This window comes from Struthio camelus, chromosome 8, assembly GCF_040807025.1.
Source record: "Struthio camelus isolate bStrCam1 chromosome 8, bStrCam1.hap1, whole genome shotgun sequence".
NCBI lineage: Eukaryota > Metazoa > Chordata > Aves > Struthioniformes > Struthionidae > Struthio > Struthio camelus.
Window position 1 is genome coordinate 8,532,288 of NC_090949.1, and position 23,640 is coordinate 8,555,927.

At 49.9% G+C, this 23,640-nt stretch overlaps 1 protein-coding gene and 1 long non-coding RNA gene across 3 annotated transcripts; both read left to right on the forward strand.

The window, feature by feature from the left end:
- The first annotated feature begins 4,930 nt into the window (after positions 1-4,930).
- Positions 4,931-14,751, forward strand: LOC104142689 (flavin-containing monooxygenase 3). 2 transcript variants are annotated; one of them, XM_068951937.1, is made up of 9 exons: positions 4,931-5,142; positions 5,330-5,467; positions 7,199-7,387; positions 8,354-8,516; positions 9,226-9,368; positions 9,577-9,776; positions 10,470-10,828; positions 11,616-11,688; positions 11,879-12,186. In XM_068951937.1, exons 2-9 carry the CDS (start codon positions 5,336-5,338, stop codon positions 12,075-12,077), a joined length of 1,458 nt encoding a protein of 485 aa, XP_068808038.1. In that variant the 5' UTR covers positions 4,931-5,142; positions 5,330-5,335; the 3' UTR covers positions 12,078-12,186. The 2 variants fall into 2 exon arrangements, with proteins under 2 accessions (XP_068808038.1, XP_068808037.1); XM_068951936.1 differs by lacking the exon at positions 11,879-12,186 and adding an exon at positions 13,147-14,751 and having other exon boundaries at positions 4,936-5,142.
- Positions 14,752-15,171: 420 nt separating this feature from the next.
- Positions 15,172-23,544, forward strand: LOC138067969 (uncharacterized). The gene is made up of 3 exons (XR_011142429.1): positions 15,172-15,261; positions 22,166-22,227; positions 23,458-23,544. It is a non-coding gene; the product is annotated as an uncharacterized lncRNA (long non-coding RNA).
- The last annotated feature ends 96 nt before the right edge of the window (positions 23,545-23,640 follow it).

Here is a 23,640-nt window from a genome sequence, read left to right on the forward strand (position 1 = left end):
ATTTTTATGGAAGGCATGGTGAGGTTTTTCAGATGGTTTGGCCTTGTCTGGAAAGGTGACTGTGCTGACCCGTGAACATGAGTGAGATCCACATCCTAAGGTCAGCTCCCTTCCTTCTCTCCCTCCCCCCCCCCCAAAAAAAAAAAAAAGTTGACCACGAGAATGGCTCTATGGGCAGTGGTGAACCCAGTGTTTGACCATGTCCAGGCAAGCCTTGAGATGAAACCAGCTATCATGTCATTCCTGAGGTCCATTTAGCAGCTTGCCTGCCTTGGGCAATATATATTTAGTAAAGGTGGTAGGAAAAAAGAGCACATGAAACAAAGCCTTTTCTGGTGCATACCACCCCAGCACAGGAGGGCTTGGCTCAGTTGGTTATGCGTGTGACTTTAATAGGCCACCATGGACCTGTTATCCCTCAATGTACCTGATTCCTCAGAGCCTTGGCTTGCTCTTGGCTACTGTGTCACGCTGCGGCTGCATCTCCCCCTTCCAGCTAGGTGTTGTGTAACAAAACCCTTCTCTGTTTGACTTTCATGTCTCCTATTTACCTTCCCCCTGCTTTTCATGCAGGTCAGCAGGGAGTTGCTTCCTTGCAAAGCAGAGAATTAAGCTCTTTTGTTTGGGCTGTTAATGTGTACCACTCCCTCGTCCTGAGGGTAAATGCAACCGTGTGTGCATGCCCACATGCCTGCGCTGAGGTTTTAGTACTCTGGGACAGACACCAGGAAAGGGAACTTTCTGCTCAGGGCAAATCTACTGGCCTGTGGCCTTATCCAAACCCGTGTACTTGCCCTCTGGGGTGGAGAGGCCCTTCCTTTGCACATCCTCCTGCTCACAGGGTAGAGGAGGCTGGTGAGGCCACCAGCGTGTGGATGGGCAGTGATCCTGGGATGCCACGCAGCATCTTCTGCACCCCTGTTGCCCTGGAGCCTTGTGCAGCCTGGGTTTTGCATGGGCAGGGTCAAGGCAGGAGGACTTTCTCTGCGTCTCATTGGGGGAGAGGTGGTAAGGCTGCATGCCAGCCTGGCTGAGAGACTACTCTCTTTGCTTGGCTTGTTCTCCAGGACCCCAGGGGGGCTAGTGTTCAGGGGATATAGGGGAAATGTGTTCCTTGAGGCCTGTGGTGAAAGGGTTATAGTGCTGTGCTCTATGGGGATCTTCTGGCAGCCTGATAGCAGCAGGGACAGGAGGCAGTGGTGACAGGTCACTGCTGATGACTTGCCAATAAATAAATGCTTTTGGCCATGCTCACACCAGAGATGAAAGATCACAGGGGTTTCTGGAGAGGAGCTGCCCTCAAGTCTGAACTGATTCACAGGGGTTAAGGAGAGCAAAGTGATGCTGTTATCTTTGCTCTTATAATTGCAAAGCATTAGTCTCCCTGGGGTGCTTTATCTATCGACCCAAGCCTGACAGGAATTGTCTTGCAGATCTTTCCTGGAAGGATTCTGCTTACAAACAAAAATGGTGGGGGTGGAGAAAGGAAATGAAAAATATCTTTAGCCATGTTCAAGAAAAGCAAAAGAGCTGGCCTGGGAAGTACTCACACATAATTACCGTAGAGCAAATGTGAGGTGAATGCTCTTGTTTACTGGATGTTTGTAACTCCAGTTGCTGATTTATTGCCTGACAGTGAATCCTGGCTGGCAGGATGCTGCTGGGGTTTCTGCAGGGTTCAGCTGAGCCACGCAGGATGTTTCTTATTTGACACTTCAAAGAGGCTCGAACAATGCAACTGCACATCAGAGGAGTTGATGGAGCCAGAGGGATGCTGGAGGAGAGGACAATTGTTTGTCCCGCTGGAGCGCCTTTGTGCATTGGGGCTGCTGAGCCCATCGATTCCCCCAGCGAGGCAACGGCGCCTGTGGGAAGTTTTGTTCATGTTTTGCTGTGAACGGAGTTGGACCCCAGCTGCAGCTGGGATGCCATGTTGCGGTTTCGCTGGATTTTGTGCTTCGGCGGAGATCAGAGCGGAGCCTCCTGGCACGAGGAGCTGGCGCTCAGAGTGGGCTCCTGGGCACTCGTCCTCCCGCAGGCGGCTCAGCAGCCAGAGCGAGGAGGTGCTGAGGCTGAAGGCTGCTCAGGGCTGACTGGGCGCATCTCCTGGCTGGCTGGGGGGGCTGATGATTGTGATCGAGGTGCTATGCTGGGACTTATTCCCATTGGTATACTGAAAGATTATCTTCCTCCCAGCTGTTTAGACTGAAATGCTCCTTGGGGAAACATCTGGCTCTTGCTGCGTGCCTTGTGCTGCATCCAGCAGCTGAAGGACAAGTAGTGCTGTACAGGATATGTTTATTGCCCAACCTATCAGGAAGCCTAGAGGAACACTTGAGCCAATCTGCTCCACCACAGCCCTTCCCAGTGAGTTTAGTGCCTCTTCCAGCATCCGAAATAGCTCTACATCCCTGGAGGGAGCCAGGGACTGTGCTGAGCAGTCCTCCCCCAGCTGCTGCCTGGGTCACAGTGCTGTTTTACTGGCAAGCGTTTCTCATTGCTATGGCTGGTCAGCATGGTGTTTAGGGGAGCCTTTGCCAAAAGCCTAGATGGGACTAAAATTGGCAGTTTGGAGGATTTTTCTTCTTTGCTGCTGCTACAAGTAGGAAGATTAAGAGGAGCGTCAGTTGTGGAGGGCTGCCCTGTGCTGCTGTTCTGCTCCAGCCCAGGGAAGAGCTAACAGGATGCACCAGGATCTGCCATGGTCATGGCTTGCATTTTTCCTTGATGTTCCTCAATTTGCCCCAACCCCTCGAGGATATGGTGCTTCCTAGGAAGGTCTGACTGCATTTGAGCCCAGGACCAGGCATCTTGGGAGAGCAGCACCGCAACTGACAGGCTGTCAGTGTGTCCTGCATGGGACGAGGGACCCATTGCCAGGCTCCACCTGGGTCACTGATGTGGGAGGGCACTGGCCTTGCTGGTTGGTCCAAGAATCTCTTGTTGTTGGGGCCAATGAAGAAGGGGAAGCAGCCCTGGGAAAGCACCCCAGGTGGCCGGGGGTGAGCCCTGTGGCAGAGTTGTGTATTTTCTCCTGCCAGGCTTGCTCAGCTTTGCCCTGCATTAGCTATAGTTTGTCCCTCACTGACTTGTTCCCATCTGTGGATTCAGCTTTCACGGTTTGGCCTCTCCAGTGAGGTCTCCATGGTTTCAGCCAGCATCCTCTGACAACCCTTGCCCTCTGGTTAATGAATACCCACTCTGAGCTCGGCTCCAGAGCCAGCAACCCTCGGGGGCAACCAGGACAAACAGTGCTGCTGTCGCACATGTGTGCCCAGGTTCAGGGTTACAATGAGCATGCATGTGAGGTAGCAGGCAGCTGGAATAGATGGAAGATTCTTACCATATGCTGTTGGCAGGGAGATAACTTCTCATGAAGCACTTGTGTCCCAAGGCTGATTACAGTGCTGGGGGGCTCCAAAGGCCAAAGATGCTGAGGGCTGCTGTAGTGCCAAGGCCTTTTGGTACATCCCCATGCCAGGAGGTGCTCCTGAGGAGCCTCAATGAGCTGAGAGAGCCCATGGCAAAAGGGACCTTCCAGAGGTTCTGAACAGGCTGCTGGTGATAACTGTCATGACCAAGGAAGGGATGATCTTTTGCTGCTCTCTTCATGGGGCTGCTCTTACTGCTGTGAACAGGTACTGCCACAGCTCAGGAGATGAGAACAATGGCTCCCCCCTCAAAAATGGAAAATGTGTTGTAAAGCTCTTATGTTTCCTGTCCTTGCAAGTTGTCACCAGTAAGATTCATGTCGTCATGCCCTAATCACCCTGTGAGACCTACAAAAAAGATGGGGAATTCAGAACTGAGGAAACGCTATGCCAGCTGTCACTGGAGCAAAGACTATCTTGTATTGAGTAAGAGCTGGTGGAGCCATTTGTGCTAGAGTTCCCAAGAGATTCACATCACTGATGTGTGGAGATGAGGCAAACTCTTCCTTGATATATGAAGCGTGCCATGACTTTTCAGAAATGCTATCACAATTATCCCAGTCAGGAAAAGACCCTGCTGTTGCCATGGTGTAAAGCTACACCCAGCTACTGCCGAAATCTTGGCCACAATCTGGACAGGCACCACATGGCCCTGTAAATTGTGTCTGGCCCAAGTCAGAGCCACTTCTAGCCCCAGTGGCTGTTGCCCTGTGTTGATTCCAGCACATCTGTCACCAGAGGAGACTATCTGCATGCCTGCTTGTCCCACACCATCCCATGCAGGCACCAAGACTGCCAGTGTTGTGTGATCATGACAAGCGGCTGCTCTAGTGTCACCTCCAGGTACAGGGGAGCTGCTGGTTGCTGGGCAAATGTCCTCTTTGACTGATCAGGTGCACTGATGGGTCAGAATTGCTGACTACCCAGCACAGTGTTTCAGGCTGGAAGAAGTGTCTTGTAGGCAAAGCCACTTTTTCTTGATTGTTCTTTCAGAGGTTGAAAGCTCCCTCCTGTTGCTGTTTTTCTGTAGCATACGATGAAAAGCAAAGTGTAATTTTGCAGATGTTGGCCAGAACTGCCTTTAGTGTCATTAGAAACTTTAATATTTCTAATTTTACTTAGGAATTTTTGAATACCTGCCCGAGGTGAGGGGGGAGCAGAGGGCAAACAGGGTGGTGTGGGACTCGCCAGCACCACTGGATTGTCACGGTGGGCACCACCAGCTCCTCTCTTTGCCAGGGAGTAAACACAGCACTGGGAGGGGAGCTAGGGAGATCGCGTAGCCTGGCTCTACCCGCTGCTCTTGACGCCCTGGGCACCGTGGTGTGATTTCGGATGGGGTCTGAGCGTGTGGGCACCGCTAGTCCGACTGGCCAGAGGCTGCTGCTGCTCTGTGACTCTGGGCGCAATCTTGGAATAACTTCACTCCGATGCTCCGTTTCCTAATTTCAGCACTTGGAGCCCACGGGCCCTGCTCATGTTACACCTGCAGGGTTGCTAAAGTCCAAACAGCACAAATTACTCGCTGAAACAACCTCCTGGCTCTGGCCCTGCCTCCTGTGTTGCGGTGCATAAAAGACCTTTCTTCTAGAAGGGAAACTCCTCCTGCACGTCGATCTCTTCTCCGAGTGCCTGGAGGTACCAGGGAAGCAGCAGGTTTTCCTCCCTGCCTGAAACTCTCGCGTACGTGTCTGGAGGCTGTGGGAAGCAGGTAAGCTCGGATCAGAGGGCAACTCCGAGGTTACTGAGGAGCCTGGCCAGCTGAGCTTGGGAAGGAGGAGGAGGCAGGTGGCCCTGTCCCTGCAGGTGACAGCGTGGCTCGGCATGTATGCAGCCCCGTGCGCCCGGCACGGGTGCCACCCTACGGGCTCGACAGCCGCTTTCTCGCCCCGGTGCAGGGCGCGATGGTGCGGCGGGTGGCGATCATCGGCGCTGGCGTCAGCGGGCTGGCCGCCATCAAGTGCTGCTGGGAAGAGGGGCTGGAGCCCACCTGCTTCGAGAGGAGCCAGGACATCGGGGGGCTCTGGCGGTACACGGTGAGCCGGGAATTTTCACTGCGCAACTTCAAAGCTGGCTAGTCGGTGGGTAGGACTGAGAGCCCTCTCGCCCCGTGTGCCGCCGAGCCCGCGGGGGCAGGCTGGGGGCTGAGACCACATGTGCCAGCTGGTGCCTTTTGCATGTCTCGCTCGCACCAAGCATCCTGGCTCCTGCCCCACCGCAGCCCTGCTGCTGCCGTGCGTTCCTTGCCCCTTTGCTGGCCGCCGCATCCTGGGGCCTCCTGGGCTCCTGAGCATCCCTCCGGAAAAGCTGGCAATGCTTTTTAGTAATGCTTAGAAATGGAGGATTTCCAAGCAGAATATCACCACAAAAGTAAAAAGTCAAAAATATTCCTTATCTGTATGTTTTGTGGTGTGTGTGTGTGTTTTTTTTTTTTTTTAATTGTCAAGAAGCTGACTATTTTGGCCAGCCCTCACGTGAATTTTCCAGCATGTAGACCTTGCTGCATTTTTCCCAGCTCTGCTATGCCTCTGGCATCAAAGCCCCGAGGGAGGGGAAATGCACTCACTCTCTTTCGTCCCAAGACTTGTCACCCGTAGCACAGACATCACGGGTGCTGCCCCTGCAGAGACAAGGTCCTGCGGTGTCCCATTTCCGGTAGAGGCCAGCCTAGACCTGAGAGGGGCCCACATTTGGGGGTTTCACTGCCTAAAACTCAGCTGAGCTCTTTGCCAGCCTTGTAGCTGGGCCAAAGCAAACGTGCTCTGCGGGGCATCTCGCCGTCCTTGTGCAATCAGGAAAACAAAACGTGTGCCAGGGATCAACAGCTCGGAGCGTTTCAAAGGCTCTCTGCGGTGGCCAGATCCCAGGGGTGCCACAGTGCTTTTGGGAATGGCCCCGTCTTCTCCCTTCCTCGTCCCCCTGCAGTGCCTGCCAGTCTCGTGTGCCCCGGCATGGTGTCAACCCTACTGCTGCGAGTGGCAGCACTCAGCAGGCGAGGCAGCCGCTGCCTGTCACCTGTACCCCCAGGGCCCATCAGGTGTTATTTGACTTTTTCCCCTTGGTGGCTCTGTGCTTTTTCCTGGTGTTCCAGACTGCAAGCAGGGGCGGGAGGGCGATGGCTTCTGGAAGAGCTGGTGTAGTTTATAACCCAAAACACTTAGGGTGGAAAAACATGGATTCAGGAGGCTCAGCAAAGCAGTCACCTGCACATTTTGAGGAAAACCAGCAAAGTGAACCACTCCACTAGACCCTCATTTGGACAACTTATAAGTGGGTTTTTTTAAGCAGCTTTTTTCTCTGAAATGTCTTTCAGTTTGATCTTCTTGTTACTGTGAGCCATTGGCCTTGAGGACCGGAGGCCTGGACAGTGAGTTTAGGGTAGGATGATAGATGAAGTGTGTTTCCCTTTAACATGGCAAGTGTTTGGATTTCGTTATTATGCACTGGGGCAATACACCTGTGATGGCCTGCGTGTGTTCCAGCTCAGTAGAAAGAAAAATTACCTTAAACTCTGCATCTGTTTATGAGAAGAGGTGTTTCAGCTTTAAAATAGTTGCTGTGTGTGTGCAAGGTTTAAGTAGAGACAATATCATAATTCATGTTCCTGCCAAGTAAATGCAGATTACATTGCACTAACCTGATAAATAGCGGTATCTGAGGTTATTAGGGGGACCTACCACACGTGATTTGTTAGGACCAGCCTGCAAAGCTTGGTCCCTCTGGGTCTCACCCGTCTCCCCTCCGTCCTACCACACCTCCTTCCTCAGGAGCGTGCCGAGGAGGGCAGAGCCAGCATCTACCGCACCGTCTTCACCAACTCCTGCAAAGAGATGATGTGCTACCCCGACTTCCCTTTCCCTGACGATCACCCCAATTACATGCACAACTCGAAGCTGCAGGAGTACATCTGCAAGTATGCCAAGCACTTCGATCTGCTCCGGCACATCCGCTTCAAGGTGAAAAGCCTGGAGGGCGGAGGAGCGAGGGCAGCGAGTAGCCGGTGTGCCTGGGTAGGGGGGATGTCAGTTTGGGTCTCCCTGGCACAGGGGAAAAATCCTAGGGGAAAAACTCCCGGGGGAAAATATCCTGCCAGGGTTTGCTTTGTGAGATGGGGCCTCTTCAGTGAGTAGCACTAAATAACCAGCTGACGTAGGAAAAAAGCCACTTCTGCGCCATCTTCTCCATGCATTTTTTGCAGGGGGATACTTGACAGTGAGACAGCAGACCCCACACAAGCGGTGCCAGGCTTTGTTTGCTCCGCAGCACACAGAGAGGGCAGGAGGAGCCTGCTCCAAGTTATTTAATAACCGCTGTTGTTGGAGCGGGTTGAAAACCCTTCTGCCCGAGAGTACAGGAGGTGCCAGGAGGCACTGGGGAGCTGCCAGACTGCTCCCTCCAAAACGTTTGGCCAGCTCTGCGACCTTTCATTTGAGTGGGAGGCAAGACGCATCAGGCGGCAGCAGAGTCAAACCCAGGGAGTTTTCTCCTGTTTGTGTGGTTTTTGTGTTTTTGTTGTTTTGGTGGTGGTGTTTTCTGATCTCTATTAAGGATCCCAGTTACAAAAACTATAACGAACTAGAAACACAGTTAAAAGCAAAGCAAACTTACAAAAACACTCCTTTAAAAAGGGCACACACTTCTAGCAAGTTTTAGGGGTGGCTTTTGTTGTTATTGTCAGAGTTTTTTTAATCTTTTATGACCATTTTCCAAGAAGCAGCCATTTCTATCCCTGGCCTGGTTTGTGCTGAGCTCACAGCTGCTCTCCCGAAGGGGGCTGTGCGCTCCCCCAGAGCTGCCAGCACAAAATCACAGGGGCAAACGTCCCCTGGCTTCCCCAGGACCCCTGAATCCCACGAGAGCATTAACTTTTGCAGACTTTATCTGCACCACAAACATGCATGGAACTGTTTGTTTTATTTAAGACCCTGGTCACCAAGATAAAAAAACGCCCTGACTTTTCTGTTACGGGACAATGGGATGTCGTCACGGAAAAGGAAGGGAAGGAAGAGACTGAGGTCTTTGATGCTGTTATGATTTGTTCTGGCCATCACGTCTACCCAAACCTCCCTGCTGCCCACTTCCCAGGTAAGATGCACATATACGGTTCACCCGCTCTGACACAGCCAGGCAAATGTCTGCCATCAAAATATTTTTTCCTGAAAAAAAAAAAAAAAGCCTGCTCAGCTTTAAAGAGAATGTTGTTGTCATGATCGACATAGGTTTCCATTTCCTTAATGGAAAAAAAGTTTTTTAAAGGAGGAAAAAAACCTCAATATTTAAATTGTGTCAAAGTAAGGACACTTTTACTGGAGACGTTTATAATTTTTCCTTGAAAAAAAAAATCAGGGTGTTTCCTTTAACAGAAGACTTCCTGCAATGATTTTTTTAAAGCACTTTATTTTTGGCATTTTCTCATGACTTTTAGCGCAGATGTCACACATATTAGCAGAGAGCCTTTGCTTCTCAGCAGCCAGTCACACTTTTGGGAAAAACTCTCTTGTGGTGAACGCATTGGGCTTGGGGGCTCTTTGGAGGATGGAGCAGCAGCAGGTGCTGGAGGTGCTGATCTCCAGGGTTCCTCTCCTTCTGTTTGAACACTGAATGAATGCAGAGCCAATAACCTGTTGGACTGTAGGATGCAGCATCCCTCTGTGTTAAGGAGGAAGCTCCCACAATAAAACCTCAAAGAGACTGTACTACAGCAGTAGTAAGGGAAGGGGAGAGCCCAAGGCTCAGTGCAGCCTCTCCTTTTCATTCCTGGGTGAATTAACTCCCTTTCTGTTCTTCCACGCAGGAATACAGAAGTTTAAAGGCTGCTACTTTCACAGCCGAGAGTACAAAGAACCAGAAAAATTCAGAGGGAAGAAAGTGCTGGTGATAGGCTTAGGCAACTCAGGTTGCGACATTGCTGTGGAGCTCAGCACCGTGGCATCGCAGGTATGGGGTTCGTGGTACCTGCGATGGGGGAGAGGAAAGTCTGAGCCAAGAGGGGTCACAGCAAGGCTGGGAGACTGGGAGAGCCCGTTCCCGCCTACTCCAACATACGCCCACGCTCCTTGCCGTGGCCTCTGAGAGCTGGCTCTGACCATGTGGGGATGCTCATGGTAATCAAGGGGTTGCTTATGCCTGCCTAGCTGTTCCTCAGGTCTACCTGAGCTCCAGAAGTGGTTCATGGGTGATGAGTCGCATCTGGGAGCACGGTTACCCATGGGACATGATGATCATCACTCGCTTTCGGACCTGGCTGGGGAACATCCTTCCCAGGGCGTTCAGTGACTGGCTGTATGTGAGGAGCATGAACCGACCGTTCAAGCACGAGAACTTTGGCCTCATGCCAGTGAATGGGTGAGCGCAGGCGGGCTGTCCACAAACTGCCTGCAGAGGGGAGAGCTTGGGGGCGCGTGTCCTCATGGGGACAGGTTGACCACAGCACCAAGTTTCTTTGCCTTTTCTCCTTTGTTTCATAAGCTTCCAGGTGCACGGGGTGAGGTTGTCCTAGGCTTTGTTAGGTGTCCGGGAAGTGGCCAAACCAGGGGGGAGGAGCAGTGCTGCTGGGGGTGGTAGGTCAGCCCAGGTGTCGGACCTGTCTCGCAGGATGGCCAGGTACCCCCCGAGGTACCAGTATCCATCCCCCACAGATGGAGCACGGGAAAGGCCCCTGCACTCAGCTTGCCTCTGGGGAGGCAAACCCTGCCTGTTTTGCTTTTTCTGATAGTCAAACAATCAGTTTGCAACCTTAACTATTCCCGTCAGCCTTTTTAATTCCCCTTTCTGTTACGGTTGCAGCCCCGAGTAGCTGTTCCAAAGTATTTCATACCAACCCAGCATTTGTATGGCACCTATTGTGTTGCACACACGTTATTCTAAGGGCTAAGGAAAGTAGCGGCACCACAAACAGCAAGGCTGCTGCTGGGTTTAGCACTCTTCTTTACAGTGGGTGCTGCTTACAGGGCTCGGGGTACCTATCCCAGTTGGTCTGTTCCAGCCAGCTGCAGGAGCCCCTTGTGTACGACAGCCCCACTGTCCGTTTCCTTGCAGGACTCTCCGCAAAGAGCCAGTGTTCAACGATGACCTCCCGAGCCGCATTGCATGTGGCGTGGTGGTGGTGAAGCCTAACGTGAAGGAATTCAGAGAAACGTCTATCTTGTTCCAAGATGGGACTGTGCAGGAAGACGTTGATGTGGTCATCTTTGCTACTGGCTACAGCTACTCCTACCCTTTCATGGAGGATGACTCCATCATCAAAAGCAGGGACAACGAGGTCACCCTCTACAAAGACATCCTCCCTCCTCAGCTGGAAAAGCCGACCATGGTGGTCATTGGGCTGGTCCAGTCTCTTGGACCCATCATCCCAACGTCGGAGCTCCAATGTCGATGGGCGGTTAAGGTGTTTCAGGGTGGGTAGAAGGGTGTGTACTGGGCATAGGGTCTATTTCCTGCTAATGGGAACTAGCTTTTAGCAGTAGTGGTGTGCAGGTTCACACTGAAGATCAAGACAAAGTCTGAATATTAAAGAACATAATGGGATTTGGCCAGCCTGTTATCTGGGGATGGCCTGGTCTGACAGAGGGTGTGCGCAGACCTGTTAAACAGTCTGTGGTTATCAATTTTGTGGAGAAGGTTCTTAATCCTTCCCTGTCCTTGGGTGATCATTTCTACTTCCCTGCTAGAGGTATCATTGTGCCAAAACCTGACCCAATGTCTTGCATGACTACAGGGTAATGGTGGAGGGAGAGAAGAGGCCCGGTGGAAGTTTAGGTTCCAAGGAAAGACTGATGTTCACCACAGCAATTATTATTTCGTAGTTATAAAGCCACATTGCCAGTCTCCATGTGATGGGGTGCCCTGCCCCATGGGAGCAGGTCACCCTTCAGCCTGCTGCTGACGGCAATGAGGTCCTCATGGTGGGGCAGAAGAGCTGATTGGGCATCACTGCACGCCCTAAAGGATGGAGGGGGGGGCTGCAGGGAGGCTAGCTGCGGTCAGGGTTCTACAGCAACAGCTTCTGTGGTCTCTCATTTTTGTCTTGTCTGCAACACCCAAGACTGACCTGAGCCCAGAACTTCACGCCAAAGGGCAGAGAAGCACCCAAGGACTCAGCTAATACATGCAAATCCTGTAGGCTTTGGGAGGGATCTCCCAGGCACCTTCTCTCTTTGCCGACAGTCCTTCTGTTCTTCCCAGGGCTGTGCAAGCTTCCCTCAGTGAGCGAGATGATGGATGACATTGATGAGAAGATGGGGAAGAAGCTCAAGTGGTAGGTGCAGCTCACAGGGACTCTCTGCAGAGGGGGGGATCAAAGCTTTGTATCAGCCACCCACAGGTGCAAGGACAGGGGAGCCAGGGGAGGGTACCTGGTGAACAAGGGGAAGACAGTCCCTTCCAGGGGGTGGGGGGGGGGGGACTCTGCAACGCCCCATTCAGGTCTTGAATATGTTAATCTGCAGGTTGCCCCTCAGCAATGGAGGAAACCTGACCCAGCTCTCACTGGTGTTGGTGGATGTATTTCTACTGGCCCTAGTAGGGCCTGAATCAGGCAAATTTGGGTGGAAAATTTCTGATGGAAAGACTTCCTGTTCAAAAATGCTTGTTTGCTATCACAGAGTACATCAATTTGAAAAATCATTTAGTGTTCACATGCAGTGAGAGTGAAGCCTCATCAAAAATTAGAACGCTTCCATCAATATTCTTCAAATTGACTTTTTGGTTTCATCAATTACATTAAAATGCCTTGCTTTGCCCTGCTCTGAGTATATCACATGTTACAGCAAAGTAATATTTTTAAAATATACAAAGTGAAAATAAGAATATAAGCAGTCAAAACTGAGACTGGTCCAAACAATGTTTTATTTTGTTTTTAGAAAGCATCGTGTTGTAGGAAGTTTCAACACCCAGCATTGTATTGTGATCTAGACCTCATTAATGATAGTAATGACTAGTCCCATGTAGCTGTGCTCCCTGCCAGCTTGAGGATGGGAAGAGCAGGGGACGGACACTGTCCCCTCTGCTCCAATGGGGGATGCGTCCCATCCCCTCTTTTGGGGGCTCCTGGTGGGAGTAGGTTCTCTGACCCCTGCCTCAGTGGTCTGCTGGGGCACACGGAAAAAGAGAGGCTGCAAATTAGAGCGGGCTCGGCTCTTGTTTTTTCTTGCCAAGTCCCTGCACTAATTTGACCCTGCACTGTGTTTTTCTCTTTTCTGCTAAGCCTGAGTGAGGCATTTGAGTGGAAAGAGTGTTTGGATTTTATTCCTCTGCTCTGGCTTATGTAGCCTTTAAAATACAAGGAAAGGAGACAGTCAGTGATGAACGCTGCTGGCACATGTAGAGTGGCAAGAGCAGGTTTTCTCCTTTAGCAAGATGTAGCAGCATACCTTAGCATCCTTATGCAATTTAGGCTCCCTGTTCAAGCTAGATCCCACTACAGAGCTGGGAAGTGCAAAATAAAAGGATCACCATGGGAGTGGCTTCCCATGCAAGGGCACCCCATTGGACAGAGCGCAGAGATGGAGGCTGCGGAGTGGCGCAGAGATGGAGGCTGCGGAGTGAGACGGCCAGGTGACCGGAGCTGATTTCCAGCCCCAGCACAGGGAGCTGAGCTCCTGCACCTCCTATTCTCCCTGCCATCACAGGCTGCAGGAGGAGCCTGGGGCTGCGGTGGGCAAAAAAGGGGAAAAACATGGCCAAAGGAGCCTTGTCCTCTCCTCTCTCCCTGAAGGTACGGGAGCAGCAACACACTGCAGACTGATTATATCACCTACATGGACGAGCTGGCCACCGCCATCGGCGTGAGGCCCAGCCTGCTCAAGCTGCTGTTGACGGACCCACGCCTGGCACTGGAGGTCTTCTTCGGCCCCTGCACCCCGTACCAGTTTCGGCTTATGGGCCCTGGGAAGTGGAGCGGTGCCCGGACAGCCATCCTCACCCAGTGGGACCGGACACTGGGGGCCACGCGGACGCGGGTGGCCCCCACCACCACCCTGGCTTTCCCTGTCCCAGAGATGCTGAGGATCCTCTTCCTCCCGCTGCTCCTCGCAGCCGTCCTCGCCACCCTTTACTGCTAGGGGAGGCTTGGTGGGGAGCGGTGAGGTGGGAGGGGGAAATGTGTGTTACCCCAAAATAATCCATGAGGGTCATGGCCAATGGCACTGACTAAAAAAGATGCAATCTCTGCACTGTTTAAACTTGGGAGCCTTCTCGGTTGGGTGTATGGCAGAGTGTAAATACTGAGCCTAGTAATGCTGCTTATTTTATCCCTCAAAATGCAGTCAAAAATAGTTCACAGGTACATGGTTTTTAAATCTCCCCGGCTACCGTCTCGTTTCCTAGTGGAAAACTGGAGCCAACGTGTTTGTTTTGCTGTAAAGTTTGTGCCTTGGGTAAAACTAGCTTACTTTAACTGGCACTTCTGAAAAAATCATTTTCATAGTAAACAAATACCAATATCTATGGTTTTTCCTCCAGCACAGAAAGACATCCAAACAAAAACTTTCAGATGAAAATAAAAATACTGAAAGAATACTTTGGTGTAAAAGGTAGGTTTCCTTTGAAAAATAAACCTCCTCACCCTGCTTAAAAAATAAAAATAAATAAGTTACCTGCCAGCTCTCAGAGCAACATCTGGACTTTGCTGGAACATGTGAGCTTTCAAAAGCTGGGATGAACTGTGTCCAATAGCCAAAAAAATCAGCCAAACTCTGGTTGCATAACCGAAAGCGGCGGCTGCAGGGCCCTTAGAAGGACATCAGTGCTCTGCCTGCTGTCGGTCGTGGCTCAACACGAGTGGGCGCTGCGGTGGGGTCAAATCCTCTGCAAGCACCTTGGTATTAGACAAGCAGTTCACCGAGACCATTAGAGCTCTTCCCTGGAAGGAAAGATGTTTCCCAGGAGCATGGGCTGTCGTTGCCACCCCCTGCTAATACACGGGGCAGCCTGCGGCTGCAGGACACACTTAGGCTATCTTGGCTTTCTGCCTCCATGAAGCAATCATTTTAGCCAGCTTTGCAAAATGCTTTACGGTTTTATGAGGCACTATATAAGTGCAGAATAGCATTATTATCCTAAGCTTAGATCTCAAAATGAGATTAAAGGACAGCCTGATGTTCCCTTTTCGGTGCCTCCTACTTCTGGCTGAGCACTCTGCTATTAAACTTCCTGGTGCCAGGAGAAGGTTTATGGCTGCTCTTATTTCTCCCAACAAGTTATGCATGCTCATGGTAGGAAGCAGTTCTTTTGACTGTGATCCAAGTCAAGAGAGCTTGAATGTACTGTCTATCCCAAAAACAAATACAAACACAAATAAAAACATGCTAGACTCTTCCAATTAGTCTTTCTGACTCTTTTTCTTCCACAATTAGCAAATAGGGCATGGTGTATCAGTGCGGTTTTTATGCTAGCTGATGGCTTGCAGCCTCATCACTAGCCAGAACGTAAGTTGCAGCGGTGGGGAATGCTGCTGCTTGCTTCATGCTCGGCTGCAGGGTGCTCGCAGGAGGCACTCAGTGGCTGACGGATGACAGAGAGCCCCTGGGGCAGGGGCAGCAAGCCGGTAGTACCATCCCCATCGCTGTTCCCTGCTGACCCTGTTTGTCACCATGGGTTTGTCCCCACCACCGGCATGCTTTCGCACCCACTGACCTGTTCTTTCCTAGAAAATGGTAGAGGAGCAGAAGGCCACTGTTTACAAGTCAATCACCATCAACTTCTTCAAAGAAATGTCATGCTTCAGTGACTTTCCTGCGCCCAGGAAAACTCTTTCCATATTCTTGCACAAGACTGCGTGCCTGGAGAGGTATGCGAGGCATTCAGCCTGCTGAAGCACACCAGGTTTAAGGTGAGTCACACTGAAAAAAAAAAAAAAAAGCCAGAGCTAAAAAGACATTTGAGGGCGTTTTTTTTTAAGCTCAAGTTGGTCTATGTAGTGTGCAAACCTGTCGCCTGGTAATGACAGGAGAGGTGTGTCCACAGCAGCTCTGCAACTCTACCCTGGGGCCAAAACCTTGATGTGAAAGGCATCCCCCACCACGTGACACTTGCTGGTTAGTGTTTTGCAGAACAGAGACGCGTGCCCCATGTTTTCTTTTACATCAGCTTCTACCTCATTCTGTTATTTGCACATGCAAAGAATTATTTCACATGTGTAGAAGCAGTAACTGCACGTGGTACTCTCACCTATCACCAATCTGCTCCAAAAAGGGACTTTTCAAGCCAGAATGTTATTGATATTGCTGTTGCTGGAGGGCTTTAGGGTGCCAACACTAAGGCCAGCTGCAGGGTGAAAAGAAAGCAAATCTGCACGGTGTCCTGCAAACCAAATGCCAAGGCAATTGTTTTGGCTCTGCTGGAGCAAGTGCTTTACCTAGCGTGTGCCGGTTTGCTAGTCCGGGCTGCCTCTCACAGCCCAGAGCTGCTTTCACGGCAAGAGGCAACACATCATCGACACCCAGGGTGGAGGGGAGCTGCTCACCCTGACCTGACGCCTCTTGCTCTCTTTGTGGATCAGAAAAGCTTGCTTCCCAGAAATGCCCATCGGTTTGAGGAGGATGAGCCAGCTGGGCCCAGGCTGGCTCGTTATTCGCGACTGGGATGGCTATTTTAAGGCAAGTTAGGGTGTGAAGCAGAGCCACCAGATGGTTCTTGAGCTCTGAAACTGGCTTGTTTGGCACTGCCATCATGCAGCATGCAGGGACCACATACTGCTGCATTTCCTATGGTTTCCTTTCTGACTACAGTCACCAGCATAAAAAAAAAAAAAAAACAGGACTTCTCAACCACTGGTCAATGAGTGGTCACCGAGACTAACAGGAAGCAGGAACTGGCCATTTTTGACACTGTAATGGTTTGTGCTGGTCACTGTGTAGATGAATGTCCCACCGGAGCGTGTTTGAGGTAAAGCTGTTTACAGAGTGCTGCTACAAGCACTTGTCTAGGAATAGGGTTAACAAGTTGCATATGTGCCAGATGGGGAGGCTGTTTCCAGGCGAATAACAGCCAAACAGCTGTACAGCAGGAAGATGAGAGGGTGGCTGGCTTGTATGCAGTTGGCCAGGGCTGCTGGCGGCTGGGCCGTAGACTAGAGGAGGCTACGCCTCGTTCAGAGAGGCCGAAACCCAAATCCTTCAGCCTGTCTATGGCTGGAGGCAAATGGAGATTCACTAAGAGGGTGGAAAGGCACCATCCCGCATAGCCAGGGGAAGAGGAGCAGCCCAAACGACCCAGCCAGCACCGTCCTCTCTGCGTGTGCTGGTCCTGCATCCTGCGCTGCGGGGCTAGGCTGGGCATGCAGCGGCTGTATCTGGCTCTTGGCACAAATGCCACATGGCCAGAGTTGAATGATTTGCCAGTATTGGGTCATTCCTCCCTTATCCTTCACAGAAGGAGGCTTCATACCTTTTAAAATACATCACAGAGGTTTGATCTGGGGACCTGATGCTGATAGTGATCGTTCAGTAAAGACAGCAGCGAGGCTAAGATTTTGTCAGGACAGCTTTTAGGCTATTTCACAACAAAGGCATAGCTACAAATCACTTGCAGGCTAGGCTCCCACATTAAATTTTGGTGAAAGCCACACAATACTTTAAAAAAACAACAATGAATGCTGCAGTTTCACAAAAACCTACTGCCCTTGGCTTTTTCTTGCCATCCTGCCTGACCCTTCCGTGTGGCGGTTTTAGCCCCGTCAGAAGCAGCAGGAGCTTGTCCCCTGCACACGGAGGGATGTTTGGTAATCACGGCTTCCCTTGCCACTGAAACAATGCCTTGCGTACCAGGAGACCGATCTATTATCATGGGAGCCCTGTGCTGGGAGGTCGCCTTGTATTAGCAAACTGATCTTGCTGGCTGCAGGGCACAGACCGGCACTCACACCAGTCCCATCACCCTGTCAGAAAACTCCTTTGGAGCAAAGCTGTGATTTGGCATAGTACAAACTATGCTGAAGAAGCTAGTGTGGTTTTCAAGGGTAGGATTTGCATTGAAAAGGTCTTAAATGCAATGTTAGAAAATCAAGGTGGACTGGAATCCACTCTGAGAACATCCTCAAAGAAATTGGAAGTCGTTCATGAGCACGTGGGTGCTCAATTCTCATGTCCTATTTCCTTCCTAGTGATTTGGGGACTTCCTTGTCTCCCAAGTTGCATGTTGTTCTCCTGCAAAATCCTGCCCAGTTGGGCAAAACAAACCAAAATTTTTCCCCATGTATCCCTGCCATCAGCAGCAGCGTTGTACACATCCTGGGCATGGCATTGAGAAATGGGGCACTGAGATGTGGTTTCTGCGCTTTAGGTCTGTGCATTGCACTTTTTTAGGGGGAGAGGGGACTGGTGAGGAGTGATGTGTTTCTGAGACGGTCTTGTCTCTGTGTGACTGTGTTTTGCAGAAGCATTGTGTGTTATAAACACTCCAGTCATCTTAAAATGGCTGGCAAAAAATAACGGGTCTCTTTTGCAATATTTAGAGAATAGTGGCTCCCACTTCTGCTGCCTCAGCAGCAGCAAGACAGTGCTTCAGCAGTGCTCATACGTCACTTCCATGATTTCCAGGAAAACTCACTTATTACATTCTTTTTCCTTCTTGGCTGAAGTCATATTGCAGTTAGGTGTTTTGCAAGAATGGATGTGTTTGTTATGAACCATGACAGCTCAGGCAAAGGTGGGTCTGCAATGCAGTGGGCCTGAAGCAAGGAATGAAATGGACCCCTGAGCCCAGCTGCCCACCAGGGTTCACCACCTTTCCACCATCTCCTGACCCAGTGTATGATTGGCCTGGTTAGCACATCAAGTCTGGATCCTGATATCCAGGGTTTTAAGTTGCTCCAAATGCCCTGAATATTCCTTCCCTCTTTCCTTCCTTCCCTTCTCCTTGTACATTTTGAGGGGGTTCAAGGGCTGGTATTTCCACAGCCAGCAGTACGAGACACCCTGACAGATTTGAAGGGAAGACTACTTTGGTGGTTGGGCTGGGAATCTGGGGTTGGGTGTAGCAGTGGAGCTCTCCTCAGAGGCCAAGTGGGTGGGTGTGCTGTGTCCCGCACCTTTGTGGAGCCTCTCCAGAGCAGGAGAGGTCTCCACCAGGGTGGTCATCGCTGACGAATGCTTCTCCATGTGCCCTCAGGACCAAAGCTCTGTTATGCAATGCTGCAGTCTTTCAAAAGTCTCTAGGGCAAAAAGATACAATGGTGATTATCAGAATAAGATGGTGAAACACAGAGCACGAAAATCCTGGCTTACGCGTCCTGCAGACCAATGCCAGTTCTGTTTCAGGCCACACCTTTTTTTCTGATAAGAAGAAAAATGTTTTTATTACATGTTTACCCGTGTCAATTTTGTTGCGTTTTGTGACCAACATGTTATAAGCTAAAAGCTGGACCTAGCTTCAGACCTAGTATAGGAAATGCATCAACCCCTAATTTTGGTGTTAAAAGCAAAATGCTTAAACGAACATCTACAGATATGAAAAAGCTAAAAAGATTGCAGTTCAGACAAGAATTTTAGGAATTCTCTTGCCTCCTTTTTTCCACGTTGCATTAAATAGAAAGATGTTTTTTTGCCATCGCCATAGAAACAAAGGCTCACTCAAAGATAAAGCCTGGAATTTAAACAAACGGCTGAAAGCAGGGGTTGTGCCCCTGTGGGTCAGGAAGGCCACAGCAGAAGAGCCATGGCATCCACGGCTGCTCCTGACAGATCCCAAGCTGGCCCCGGACATTTTCTTTGGCTCTTGCAGGACCTTGCAGCTCTGCCTGGCCAGGCTGGGGAAACGGGAGGGAGCCTGAAATGCCATCCTGACTCAGAGGGGAGAATCACCCAGCACACCATGGCACTACTGGTGGGAAACTCCCTAAACCGTTGCTCCAGCTCATGTTTGCCTATTTGCAGTCTGGCTGCCTTGGCTATGGTGGTCTTTAACCTCTCCCAGCCCTAACCTCCTAAGGTGCGTGCTACGCTTGTGGAGAAATAGCCCAGTGCTCTGATAGGTGTAGGATGATTTCCTCTTAGAAATAACTTCTAACAGAGAAATAACATTCACCAGGCAGTGTGGCTAATCTACACAAGTGCTGAGCAGCTACAAACCCCCAGGACCACCTGTGAGTGCTTGGCAGCTTTTTAGACCTATTAGTGAGCCAATCAAGGGCATGAGACAGTCATTTATCAATTTAAGCTAGAAACTCCCATTTAAATTTCTAGAGAGGCAATGCTGCAAAATCTCCTCAAATATAGTCAAATGCTATTAGCTATGTACTGGTCAGCTTGACCGCGTTGTGAAGATAAGAGAAGACTTGACAGCTACTCAGAAGAAAAGGACAAGGTTGTGTAGGAGGTGCTGGAGCACCTATCATTAGAGGTTTTGAAAACAGGTGAGGCAAACAGGGAAGTGGTCAGTTAGCATTGCTCTGGAGAAGATGGATCAGATGCTCCTGAGATCCTTTCCTACCCTGTTCCTGTGGGCTGGTGAAGCTCTGAGAGTCTTTTGAGAACTCTGACACAAACTGGCGTGATTCCCCCAGTGGCCACGCTGGCTGCTCCTCTGCAAGGCAAGTATGAGTGATGTGAGAATAGTAGATTGTTTGGTATTGGGGTTTTTCCTCTAAACTATTATTTCTAGTAATAAATATATAAAAGGCACCCCTTCTGGGTGGGAGTCAGGGATGTCCTAGCATAAGGTAGAAATGTATGTTTGCAAGAAAGAAGAGTGTTGCCCTGGCCATGCTCTCTGGAGCAGGAATGTCAAGTATGGAGCACTTCAATTCAAGAGGCTCTTACAGAGACTGCAGGAATTAAAAGCACTTTAAATGCAAGGGGTTAGAATTGTGGTCAATGTTTGCTTAAAAGGGTGTCAACTGGCTGATTAACTTTTTAAAAACTCTTGAAGGCTGACTGATGGCTTCATTTGATAGTGGTAGGAAGGTGCCTTCTGGCCTGTGTGTGCATATTTTAACCATGTGCTTCCCAGAGGGTTGCTCTTTATTATTATTTGCTTACAAGTGCTATCCTTAAGTGCAAATACTGTTGGCTCTGGCAGTCTCTTTAGAAGCTGTCTTTTATTACATGTGAAATGACAGAGACAGACCACAGGCTTAGCTCACAAGAGCCCCAAAAGAGAGGAGGAGGATCTAAAGCCCTTCCTAGTCCTACTTGTCATTTGGGTACGTCTCTCATGGCCCTTGGAAGTTTATACATGGTTACCTGCTTTGGGTTCTGGTACAAAGGCATGGAGAGCAAGGTAGTAGACACATGTCTGTTAGCGTTGTTCTTCTAAAGACTTCTCTTTTTTTTTTTTTTTTTTTAGTAGCTGTCCAGAGGAGCTCATGACTCTACATTTTTAAAAACTTCAAAGCTAAGTAATTAAGAACTGTGTTTGTCTTAGCTTTTTCAATGCAATAGGAGACAACAGGTTTAACAAGGTCAGTAGCTTTTCCTTGTCAGAGTCCACAGATTACATGCATGGGAAGCGCTGTGACTTATTACTAAATCAGGTTAAGTTTTGCTAAGGATACGTGAGTGAAACATGCTGCCCTCCCCCCAGGGCCTTCCTCGCCTGGTCACTGGATCCCTCTCCCGTACTACTGGCTACTGCCCATGCCTGTCACTCAAGGACTCTGCAAGTCCTTTGGGTCTCCTTTACAGTGATGTTCCTCAAGAGATTTTTAGGAAAAGTTCAAGATATTTCGTACTTAAGTTTGACAAAAAAGAAACACAAATGTCTATCTCTTACTGCAATGCTTGAGTTGTCTTCTATGTATTGGGAGTAATAAAGCAAGTATTTCTTTTTGGAGAAGTCGGGGGAAAAAATTGCTGTTTGGGGCAGGGTTTTTGTCTTCTGTGAAGCAGGGAATTACCTTTTTGCCTTGGAGAAATCACCTGTATTCCAAAGCACAAGCAAAGACTTCCAGGATAAAATCTGGGCTCTCAGAAACAGGGGGAAAAATATTTTTCCCATCAGCAGCTTCTCACAACCTCCTTTTGCCCCCTGTATCATCCCATGGGAAGCGGCGGGAGGGGTTACAACGGCCTTTGCTGGGGCAGCCTCGTGTCCATGTGCAATAAGGAAATGATGTGGGATTTTTTGCCTTCTGGCAAAAAATTAGTGTGAGACAATGATGTCCTTGGATAAGGGAAAATAGACAGTGCTTCATTACAAATCCTGAAACGCAGAGGGTTTGCGTTACAGTTGACCCTTCCTTTACATGGCAAATGTTAGCAGTGCAAGAGAAGCTCTTATCTGGCCTTGCTTAGCCCTGGTCCGCATAAGAAAACTGCCCATGCTGTGGGAAGAGGTGACCACTGTGAGCCTCGTGTGTGGTGATATGAAGATGCTCAGTCTTTCTGCTCACTTCCCTGATGAGCAAAGGCCCCATGTCACATCAGCTATTGAGCATGTGTCAGTAATTAAGTTGTGATAACTCAAGCCTGGGCTGTGGAGTACAGATACTGATGGGGGATATTTCAATGTCTCCGATTACACTTCTTTTTTCTTTTTGGTTTGTTTTGTTTTATTCCTTTACCCACTGAACTCCCCCTATTCACAAAGACTTGCTTGGTGTGTGCTGCTCTCCCAGCCTGGTGTAAGGAGCTTTTCTGCTTGTCTAAAGGCTCATAAATCCCAATAAAGGCAGTGTGAGAGCACTGTAGAAATACAAAGCGTGCTGCAGCAAAGTATGTGAAAAGGCCAAAGATCTTGAGCATTGGTGGACAGAGGGTCAAAGAGCCCTTGACCGCATGTGTTTCTGTTGACTTCAGGGTCCAGTCCCACCAGTGAGGATGGCCTGTTGCACCCTGTCTGGGCACCCAGAACCTCACAGGTAGGACTGGCAGAAGGGGATGAATGGGTCATAGCATAGAGAGAGCCAGTTTAAGGTTCTTAGAGCTCCAGAAAGTTGGGTCTTGCACCAATGAAGGATGTAATTTCGTCAGTGTAACCAGGGGATCCATGTGAAGAACAATGCCATAGGTCAAACCAAATCTTAATGAATTTGGACAAGAAAAAAAGAAAAAACATTTGCTGAAGAAGATGAGATGCTCCTAAAATTTAGGCCTTCTTCCCTTCACTGAACAAGTATTGTGCGTGACTGTGAGCATCCCTCTTTGATTAGATGCTCAAAATATCCCAGCTGAATTAGTTCAACCTGAAGGATGCAGTTCATTCTCCTTGTGTGCAGGCTAAGTGCAAACCTGTCATGGACGCTGGATTCCCTTAGACCCCAATATTGTGAATAACCAGAGAAGGTGAAAAATGTAGAGCCATTTTCTGCATTTCTCAGATCTCATAGAGCTTGTGGACATAGAAAGGAACCACCTTATCTAGGAATCCTGTTTTTCTTATTGACTTCACAATGACATGCTCTGAAGGCAGCTGACACAAGCCTAGAAAACAGCAAAGCAGGCCATGCTAAGACTTGTCAAAATGTAGTTTTGCCCCTCCTCAGTTCAAGGTGTTACTTCAGACAGGGGTGATAAACCGGTGCCAGACTTTTGCAGAGAAAGTGCCTTTTCCCAGGAGAGGAAAGGAACCTGCTGAATTCTTTCCCATCTCATTTAGACCAAATAGGTTGTTTTGGTCTCTTTGCCCTCCTTGTGCCCACTCTGCTTTAGGGGTGGGGAGGGGGGGAAGGGAAGCCTTTTGCAGAGTTGAGGTTTGCATGACAGTGACATGCTAACAAGGTACTGGTGAGCTTTGCTCCTCAAGGGGAGAAGGGAGCTCCCCAGTATGCAGGACTCATGGGAGCAGCATCCTGTGCCCAGCGCTCAGCATGAGCGTGGTGACCAGGTGCCTGAAGTACCAACAGGGAAACAGATCCCTGTCACCTGGGGGGTGACACTCGGACATTCACAGCCTGAGGACCCTCCTCCATCTCACCCCATGCCTTGTTCCTCTTTCCTGCCCTTGAGGACATGTCATGCAGTATGCTTGCACCTCTGCAACAGGTATGATTGCACCGGAGAGCCAGTGACGGTGAGGGTTGGCTTCTGCAGATAGGTTGGAAAAGCATACTAGTAGAGGGACACCTGCTTGTTTTCAATGCTCACAATAGATTCATCCAGGAACAGAAAGGAGAGCTTGTCCCTGTGAAGCGCACTTTGTTTACTGAAGCTAAGCAGCGAAGTTGCTCCCCGCCCTGCTGCGCAGACATGTTTGTGGATTTGTTTTTCCCAAGAGCTGCTCCAGGCACTGCTCTCGGCAGCCTGAGGAGGGCAGGTAGGTTTGGGGGTTGCAG

Excerpts from the sequence above, each read along its gene's own strand:
- LOC104142689 (XM_068951936.1), top strand. The coding sequence starts at position 5,336 with ATGGTGCGGCGGGTGGCGATCATCGGCGCTGGCGTCAGCGGGCTGGCC. Across the intron at positions 9,369-9,576 it reads TCAGCACCGTGGCATCGCAG|GTCTACCTGAGCTCCAGAAG; the intron begins GTATGGGGTTCG and ends GCTGTTCCTCAG. Across the intron at positions 10,829-11,615 it reads GGCGGTTAAGGTGTTTCAGG|GGCTGTGCAAGCTTCCCTCA; the intron begins GTGGGTAGAAGG and ends TGTTCTTCCCAG.